The sequence below is a fragment of the Neofelis nebulosa genome, chromosome 8, assembly GCF_028018385.1.
Source record: "Neofelis nebulosa isolate mNeoNeb1 chromosome 8, mNeoNeb1.pri, whole genome shotgun sequence".
Taxonomy (NCBI): domain Eukaryota; kingdom Metazoa; phylum Chordata; class Mammalia; order Carnivora; family Felidae; genus Neofelis; species Neofelis nebulosa.
This window is the reverse complement of record NC_080789.1, coordinates 10,684,592-10,694,130: the sequence shown is the minus strand read 5'-3', so window position 1 is coordinate 10,694,130 and position 9,539 is coordinate 10,684,592. Positions and strand designations below refer to the sequence as shown.

The 9,539-nt window shown below is 53.8% G+C and overlaps 1 protein-coding gene and 1 non-coding gene across 2 annotated transcripts in view; both read left to right on the top strand.

The window, feature by feature from the left end:
* The first annotated feature begins 3,570 nt into the window (after positions 1 to 3,570).
* LOC131484116 (U5 spliceosomal RNA) lies at positions 3,571 to 3,687 on the top strand. The gene has a single exon (XR_009248028.1). It is a non-coding gene; the product is annotated as a U5 spliceosomal RNA (small nuclear RNA).
* Positions 3,688 to 7,107: 3,420 nt separating this feature from the next.
* Positions 7,108 to 9,539, top strand: part of TRIOBP (TRIO and F-actin binding protein) — a 52,683-nt gene continuing 50,251 nt past the window's right edge. The window contains exons 1-2 of the mRNA XM_058741342.1: positions 7,108 to 7,228; positions 8,310 to 8,544. Of these exons, the coding sequence (XP_058597325.1) occupies positions 8,431 to 8,544 (114 nt within the window). The 5' untranslated portion in view covers positions 7,108 to 7,228; positions 8,310 to 8,430. The remainder of the gene's footprint in view (positions 7,229 to 8,309; positions 8,545 to 9,539) is intronic.

The window sequence follows — 9,539 nt, the reverse complement described above, 5'->3', positions numbered from 1 at the left end:
ACTGAGGAAATTGAGTCAGCGATTTTGCCAGTCTTGGGACCAGAAGTGGTGGAATCAGAACCCTCTGGAGAACTTGTCTTTTCTCCCCGGAGCCCCTCCAGCCTCCACACCTGGATTCTTTCCTCTTGCCGCCGTCCCGTTGTGTGGCCTCCCGGGCTTGGGGCTTCCGGGAGCTTTATAAAGAAGGATTGGGTTTAGCTGCATATAATATGAAACAAAATTTAAAAATAACTGGCTTACTTGAGAGGAGCTTACCAGGGAAGTAACTAGCCTGGAGCCGGGGGGCCGGGATGGCAGACTTTTTAGCCTTTTGTGCTATTTTTTTTTTTTTTTTAATGTTTGTTTATTTTTGAGAGACAGAGCACAAGTGGGGGAGGGGCAGAGAGAGAGGGAGACACAGAATCCGAAGCAGGCTCCAGGCTCCGACCTGCCAGCACAGAGCCCGACGCGGGGCTCGAACTCGTGAACCACGAGATCGTGACCTGAGCCGAAGTCGGACGCTCAACCGACTGAGCCCCCCAGGTGCCCCTGTTTTGTGCAGTTTTTAACACCTGGCTTCCACCTCGTGGTCCAAGATGGCTGCTTGAGCCTCAGCCATCACACCTGCCTTTCAGCCAGCAGGTGGGAGGGTGGATTGAGGAGCATGCCCCTCCTCCTCGTAAGAACCTTTGACCCTTGTCAAGTGCCATTAGTCCAGCAGAAGGCAGAGACGGGGCAGGAGGAAGAGAGCGGACTGCGGTCCTTTCTGGAGAACCATGTTCCCAAATAAGAATTGAGGCTTGTGCTACTATGGGGAGAGTCGGTATTGGGGTACAAGCGGTGGGGTCTCCCCTGGGAGCTGAACATACGAGGAAAGGGCTGTCGGGAGGGGATCCAACCGTATGGAACTAAAGCCACAGCAGACGCTTTTCTGTTCCTCGGCGACTGCACTGAGCTTCCCCGACATGTCAGGCCTGTGCTAGGAGGAGCAAGGCCATCCGCTCTCCCGGTAGGTTGTGCTCTCCCGGTAGGTTGTGTTTTGGGGTGGTTGAGCCCCCCCCAGGGGGACGCGTGGGCAGGCCTGGTGGAGCTACCTGCCTGGGGGGCAACCACGGAGGAGACGGTTCCGGGCGGGGGAAACCTCTGATCTCATCCTCTCCAGAGCCCCCCGGAGCCTCAGAGGCTCGAAGCCCCCAGGTTGGACTGTCAGTGGCTCCGGCAGGGGCTTCCCAGCTTCTGAGCTGAAGACCTCACTGCCTTGTTCAGTTGTGAGCGGGTCCCGCGTGACAAACGTCCTCCGGGTTTTGAGCCGACATCTGCCTCTTCCAGATGTGGTAGGCGCCCTTTAGAAGTTCACGGACTGCTCACAGCCTCTCTTGCTCTGTCCTGAGCCACCTCCTCGGGGAAGCCTTCCCTGACCCCTCCGCCAGCCCCAGGAATTAATCCTTTTCCCACGTGGGCTCCAGTGACACTTGGTGTTGCCTCCTTTCAAAACGTTTTTTTTTTTTTTTTAATTTATTTTTTGGGGACAGAGAGAGACAGAGCATGAACGGGGAGGCGCAGAGAGAGAGAGGGAGACACAGAATCGGAAACAGGCTCCAGGCTCCGAGCCATCAGCCCAGAGCCCGACGCGGGGCTCGAACTCACGGACCGCGAGATCGTGACCTGGCTGAAGTCGGACGCTTAACCGACTGCGCCACCCAGGCGCCCCGGTGTTGCCTCCTTTCAAACACTGAACACATTGTAACCTGGTTATGTCTGTCTCCCAACCCCCTCGCAGGCTGACCATAAGCCCCCTAGTGAGAAGTTGTGTCCGTAATTGCTATGTTTCTCCTCCTGGCCCAGGGCCCCTCTCACTGTGGGTCCTCAACCAATCCTGGCTGCATCACATGGGACCCAATTCCCCCTCCCCACAGGTGCTCCCAGTAACTCTCGAAACAGTCTGTTCTAGAATTTTCTGGCCCCAGTTTGCAAGTTTCTGTTTGCCTGTCTGCAAGCTTCTGAATCTGTTTTCCTCCTTCCCATGGCCACATCCATCTCTCCTGGGGCCCCGGGTGAAACAAACCTTCCCCGTCCAATGAACTTTGCCCTCTCCCTTGCACCCTAGTCAGCAGGATTGCCAAACAACAACCAAAAAACAAAGAGGCTGGGAAAGCAATTTATCAAGCCCTTCTCTTGTGTCAGACGGTTACATTATTAACTCAGAACAGCACTGTGAGCGGATATTAGCTCCATTTGACGGGTGAGAAAACTGAGTCTCCAGGTACATAATGTCAGAGGTTACACGTCATGGCTAAGAAGACACAGTCCCTGCATCCCAGGGAGGGGGCAGACACATGGGAGTCCCTCTGGAGGTCAGAGGTTCAGCAAAGTATTAGAGGGCCCAGAGGGGCACAGAGCAGAGACAGGTGACCCTTGACCTGAATCTTGAGGGACGATTTGGATTGGCCAGGCGGCTGCGGGAGGGGATGAGCTGGCAGGTGGGGGGCAGCCAGGGAGCCCCTGAAGGGCCTCAAATACTGAGCTAAGGATCTGGACCCTTAGCTTGCGGACACTGGGACCCCCCCTGAGGTGGGGTTGGGGGGTTGGCAGGGGAAAGTCGGGGTCAGTGATTGTTTTAGAGACATCCCCCCCCCCCCCAGCCCAGTGGCAGCGTGGATGGTGCACTGGGAGTACTGGAGGCTCCAGGACCCTGTTGTCATTCCGTGAGAGGCAGGGAGGCCCTCCTCTCAGGCAGGTGTCCATTCACTCCCTCCCCAAGCATTTACTAAGCGCTAAGAAGTCCCAGCCACTGGGGATCCACTGGTGAGCAGGAGAGGGCAGTCCCTGCCCACGGCTCACAAGCTATAGCTGTGGGGACCGAATGGAGAAGACTGGAGGAGAGGTATTAGTAGCATTTATTGAGCACTCACTGTATACCAGCCACTCTACCTGGTTTCACTCACTGAGCTCTCACAGTAACCCCACGGTCTAGGCAATGCCATTAAGCCCATTTTGCAGTTGAGGCACACTGAGGCGGCCCCCTCGTGAAGCAAGCCATACTCTCGATACAGACACGAATACTGACCCATTGGCTGAACAAGCCGAGTCTTCCCTTCCAGGGGCGCACTCACATGGTCCACAACACGAAAGACACCCTAGGAGCCCTGTGAGTCTTGTACGAGATCTCAGCTCAGCACAGTGAGCCCTTTTCTTAAGGCCGGGGAAGCCGGGAGGGCTTCCCGGAGGGCGTGCTCTTTCAGCTATCACTAAGGGAATAAAAAAATCTATCTGTGAGGGGTGCCCGGGAGGCTCGGTTGGTTAAACGTCTGACTTCAGGTCATGATCTCGTGGTTCCTGAGTTTGAGCCCCACATCAGGCTCTGTGCGGTCAGCATAGAAACCCCTTTGGATTCTCTGTTCCCCTCTCTCTGTGCCCCTCCCCTACTTGTTTCCCCCTACCCCCACCCCCCACCCTCTCTTTCTCAAAATAAATACACTTAAAGGAAAATCTATCTGTGATTTACCAGTTCAGGAACACTGCATATTAGCTTGGTCTGACTCACAGAGTATTTAAAAACAATTTGACTTAAAGAAACAAACAATTTGACTTATACTCTGGTCTCTCCTCAGATCCTAGAAGTCTTTTGCCCTTGACTAAAGATCTCTGTGAAGAGGAACACATCTGAGTGTTTATCCAATTTTTTGAGGCAAAAACCAAACCAAAGCCAAAACAATTTGACTTAGCCATATTTTAAGATGTTGAGATTTCATGCAGAAGTTCAGGTTTCTGGCTTCTTCAGTAAAGTAAGCCTGGCTGCAATTTACAAAAAAAAAAAAAAAAAAAAAAGGGGGGGGGGTGGTGGGCAGGAGCCTGGGTGGCTCAGTCAGTTAAGCGTCTGATTTTAGCTCAGGTCATGATCTCGCGGTCCATGAGTTCAAACCCCACATCAGGCTCTGGGCTGACAGCTCGGAGCCTGCTCGGATTCTGTGTCTCCCTCTCTCTCTCTGCCCCTTCCCCACTCACTTTCTCTCTCTCTCTCTCTCTCTCTCTCTCTCAAAAATAAACATTAAAAAAAAAAAAGTTTAAAAATTTTAATTAAAAAAAAGAAAAGAGAAAAGTAAGCCCGGCTGCCCTGATCACCACTTCCCAGGTGGCCATGGGCTGGAGCCAGCCCTGATGACCCCATTAGAGACTGCGGCCTTCCTGCTTCTGCTCTACTGGGCCACGCCCCCTGCATCACTACCGCGCCTGCCCGGAGCACATGATCCTCTGAGGTTGGGATGACCATTCCCACAGGAGAGTGAGGAAGCCAAGGTCAAGGTCAGAGGGGTGGAGTGGGTCTAGTAATGTCAGGGGTGGTTCAGCTACCCCAGACCTCTGGGAGAGTGGATCCCAGCCACAGGGAACAGCATGAGCAAAGACAGAGACAGGCACAGACTCTTCAGGGAGCAGAAAGGGGGATGTGAGGCTGAGATATAATGGTGACAGTGGGGACGAGCGCTGCCCTGGCTGCCATTGTGCCCTTAACCCTGAGCCATCTGAGCCATCCCACAGGACTCTGGGACTGTGTTTTTTAGACCAGGCTCCGTCGTCAAGTAACTGAGTGGCTTTGGGCAACTTGCTTAAGCCGCTTCAGCCTTGAGTTTGACTCCTATGAAACGGGGATGGTGACAGCTGCCCTTCTCATCACAGGGAGGTGCTGGGAGAAACCCCATCCTGTATGCAGACAGGTCAGCTTTGCCCCCTTGGGAAAAGGAGGGGCTGTTACTACTTAGATGATTAAAAGCCCCCTTTGGGCCTCAATCACTCTTAGAGCCACGGTCCCCTCCAAGAGTGGGGCTTCTTTCAAGAGTCCCCGGGGTTCCCTGGCCTCCTCCTCCTGCCTCCTGTCCAGTTCTCTCTCCTTCAGGACCCTGGCTTCTGCCCACCCTCCTATCATCTTCTCCTGCCCTCCAGGGGCCCAGCCAGGCAGCTCCAGAGCTAGGGAGGGCGCTCGGGACAAACCCGTCCTGCCCCAGGACTTTTCCCCTCACTTTTCCCCTCCTCCCTCCCTCGCTCTACTCTCTACTCTAGCCTCCACACTCTGTCCCCTCAGCCAGTCTGTTCTTCCCCAGGGCCTGCAGGCTCACTCTCTCTTTTCCAGGCCTTTGCTCAGATGTCACAGGTCAGAGAGGCTTTCCTGACCACCTTATTTCAGATGTAATGCCCTCCCACACCAGCCCCTTCCCGGCTTCATTTTTCTCCTTAGCACCTCTCACCAGCCTACCTACTCCATATATTGTTTATTTATCTTGTTTAGGGTCTGTTGCTCTCCACTGCAGTGTAAAGCACCAAGAAAGCAGAAGATTCAATCTTTTCTTTGCTAAGTATCCCTCAGCACCGCCTACCTACAAGGTAGGGGCTCCGTTGAGTATTTCGTGAATTGAATTGTCAGGAGTGCGACCTTGAGTTAGCTCCAGGTTTTATTGTTTGGTGGCGGAGGGGGGCTAAAGACCCCGGGGCCCTGTCCTGAGCTTCAGACTCACACCAGATGTCTAACCCACCCCAGGCTCAGAGTGGTCAAGTAACTTTCTCAAGAGCACACAGCCAAGAGTCACTAGAGTCGGATATTGACCATCGGTCTCCCTGCTCTCTGTGTTGCTCGCAGTAATGGGGATCAAGCTGAAAACTCGTGATCCTTGTTACTAAACTATGTTTTCACCCATTCCATCCTGGGTCAGGATGCCCTAGTTCAGGGGCTATCTCTTCCATGGGTCAATGGGCTTCTCATCTCAGAAGGAGGCACGTTTTATTCATGTTACCCTCTCCCCAGTGCCCAGCACAGGTACATGTGAATGTCCGAGTGAATTACTGAATGAAGATGTTCTGTGGTGTCACAGGACGTCAGGCACACCAGGGTTTTAGTCTTGGCTCTGCCTCTGCCTAGCCGTGTGACACTGGTAAGTTAATTGTCCTTAGTTGCTGTGAAATGAGGATCTTGGTACTTAGCCCTTTGGGTTACTGTGTCCTGATGAATGTAAAGATTCTGGAATAGGAGCTGGCACATAGTGCAAAATAAATATTAGCTTAAAAGGGGAGGGGGGAGATTAAAAAAAAGAGGGAGTTGTGCATTTTGTAAGTGAGTTCTACGTCAGTGGAAGCGAGCAGATGGAGGCTGAAAACGCCTGGGCGTTTCATTTCATCCCCACAGGTACTACTACCCTTCCCATTTTACAGGTAAGAAAAGTGAGGCACAGAGAATTTAAGTCTTCTAGCCCGACATCTGGGTCAAGACCAGCCTAGGGAACTGTAGAGGGAATCCATCGACGGGAAGGAGGTCAGAGGGAGACAGCCCTGCCAAGTGCCAGCCCTCTGATGGGCCCCCTGGGAACCCAGACCCAGCAGCTCAGGCTAAACGTGCGGCCGGTCCCGCGCTCGGAGGCTTCTGGGCGCCGCCCGCCTTCCGCCCCGCCCCTTGCCCTCGGGTGGTCCAATCTCACAGCCCTTATGTAAATGAGGCGCCTAGAGAGAACCTATGCGCGAGCGGCAGGGGAGTGGTCTTCGTCCACCTCCCGGGCAACGTTCTGATTCATTGTTAAAATAGGAGCTGTGACCCCGGCATCCCACCCGGGCACCTCCTGTGCGTGGAAACCCGAGCCGAGGTCAGTAGTACTGCGCTGCGGAAGCGGGGGAGGGGAGCGGGGAGAGGAGGCCGGTGGGGTAAGGGAGAGAGGGGCGAGGCATACGGAGAGGGACTGGCTGACCCGCTGGAGAGGTCCAGGAGTCCATTCTCCGGGTGGGGCATGAGTGTCCGCTGAAGGTTTCCCATTGTTACAGCCACACCTAATGTGCATTTTTGAGCATTCTGCCAGTTGGTTGGGAATAAGGAGGAGGAGGAAGCGGGAGCAGTGAGGGGCACACGGAACAGAGCCCCCATCCGCCCCCAGGAAGATGAGCGGCGTGTTCCTTCTCAGGCGATGCTCCTTTATATGGCCAGACCAGGAAAGAACCGCCCAAGCTGGGCGGAACCGGTTCGCGCCCCCTCCACCACTGGGGCAAGGGACGTCTCCGGGAGATGATGGCCCAAGAAGGATGGAGGGGCAAGTGGGTACCCCCCTCCAAAACACACATACACAACGGGCCCTGCCACCTCCCCAGGTCTGATGGTGGAGAAGCCAGGAACCTTCGCCCTGGCTGCCCCAGGGGAGGATGAGAAATTCCGCAGCCCTCAGCTGAGATTGGCAACCAAGGCTTTATCCCCTGGTAGGCTTTGCAGGAAACTTGCCAGGTGAGGACAGGTGTGTGGGCTGGTGACCTGGGGGCACCGCAAGGTGCATGGGATTTGGGGAGATGGATTCCTCTTCTGTCCCACCCTCCTCCTGGGGCTCTGTGTGCGTGAGGAAGGGATCTTCAAGTCACTCTCGTCGGGGCATCTCCCCTTCCCCCCTCCCAGGGCGTGGCATTGGAGCTCTCAGTGGCCTCCCCCAGATGGGAGAGCTCTGTGCTCAGCTCTCTCCCAGCTCTGTCATGGGAGAGCTCTGTCCCAGCACCAGTTCAGCTCCTGGGACCTAGAACAAGGTATGGACCCTTGGTGAGTCTTCGATGCCTCATCTTAAATTGGCATTGGCTTTATCTACAATGTAAGATAACCGTGAGAAAAGGCACTCGAACTTTAGGGTGCACTGAATCTCCTAAGAGACTTTTTAACAACGCACAACCCCAGGCCTCACACCTCCAAGAGATTCTGACTGGGTGGATCTGGGGAGGCACTGAGAATTTATATATATTATAAATATATATATATATATATATATATATATTTTTTTTTTTTTTTTTTTTTTTTTTTTTTAAGTAAGCTCTGTGCCCAACATGGGGCTCGAACTCACAACCCGGAGATCAGGAGTCACATGCTCCACTGATTGAGCCAGCCAGGTGCCCCGGGAATATGCATTTTATGAGCAGCTCGGCTGAGTCTAATGCAGGGTCCTTAGAACAGACTTTGAGCAACACTGCGGTAATGACTAGAAATCACATGTCTAAATGCTTGGCAGAGTGCCTGGTGCTTAGTGGGTGCTTCAGGAGTGTTTAAAAAAATTTTTTTTAATGTTTATTTATTTTTGAGACAGGGAGACAGAGCGTGGGTGGGGGAGGAGCAGAGAGAGGGAGACACAGAATCTGAAGCAGGCTCCAGGCTCTGAGCTGTCAGCACAGAGCCCGACGCGGGGCTCCAACCCACGAACCGTGAGATCATGACCTGAGCTGAAGTCCGACGCTTAACCGACTGAGCCGCGTAGGCGCCCCGGGAGTGTTTATTGAGTGAATAAATGAATGGATGGATGACCTTATTTCCTCGGTCCTTGTCTGTCTAGGGGCAGCTGAGGCCGGGTTCCGGGTGGTCCACCAGCCAATTACCTGGCCCTTGCCTGCCCCCCTTTCTTCCCGGTGGCCACCATCGGATCGCAGGAGCTGCCGTGGCCTGACTCAGCCAATATGGAGGGGGGTGCTGGGACTGTCCCCTGTGAACACTTTGAGGCCAACGTGCTTGCCCAGGGTTGCTGTCAAAACTGCTTTCACCCCGAGGAGGCCCACAGAGCGAGGAGCCAGGTAGGCCAGCTTTCCTGAGCGGGTGTGGTGTTCTGGGATGGGGATGTTCATGACGGATTGCCCCTGGCTGGGCCACTCACTTGCGGCCGAACCCAGACACTGGCCTTCCTCCTGGGCAGAACCCCGGTTCTGCCGTCTGTTCCACGAGGTGCTGGGACCACAGTACGTTTCCCAAATGTGAGTCACTCTCCTCCTGCTTTTATGATTTTTTTTTTTTTTTGCCATAGCCTCATACAATCTAGTACTTTATTGTTCTTTAAAAAAACACCCTTTTAAACTTTATATTGAAACACAACTTTATATCATCCCTATAAATAGAAAACCAGGATCATATCCTTTATATAGAAGGTTAAAAAGGAAGAATGAAAAAAAAAATCTGAAACGTCTTTAAATTCTAACTAGAGAGTCTTGTCGGCTGAAGGCCGGTTCTGAGCCCGAAGCTGGCTGTCTCTCTGTTACAAAGGGAGATCGGCGGGTGTTAGGGAGACATTAAAGGCACCCCAGCACCCACAGGAGACTTTCTCCTTGAAGGTATTGAAGGAGCGAAAGGGAATGTGTTTTCTCACTTGGCAATCCATGTGGTCTTAGGCCAAGCCCCGCTGCATGTAAACCCAGAGCCCTAGGAGAAGCAGGGGACCTGTGAAGCTCCACGGACCCCTCCAGCCTTGACCCCGCCTGCCTCCGCCCCCCTCCCCCCGCCCCCATGGCTCCATCATTCCCAGAGGATCCTGAGGCTCCTCTTAAGCCTGGCAGCCGGTTTATGCAGGGCGTCAGGCTCCACGAGGTGGCCATTATAAGGGAGTTGCCGTTCAGCTTTGAAAGCAGGCAAGCCAGAGTTCCAAACCTGGGTTTGCCCTTTACCTGCTGTGTGGCCTGGGGCCACTTACCCTCTCTGGCTCCACTGTCCTAATGGGTAAAGCGGGACAACAGGGCGTTCTCACTCAGGGCATCTGGCACTGTGTAGCCCGAGTCACATGTGGTTAATTCAATACACA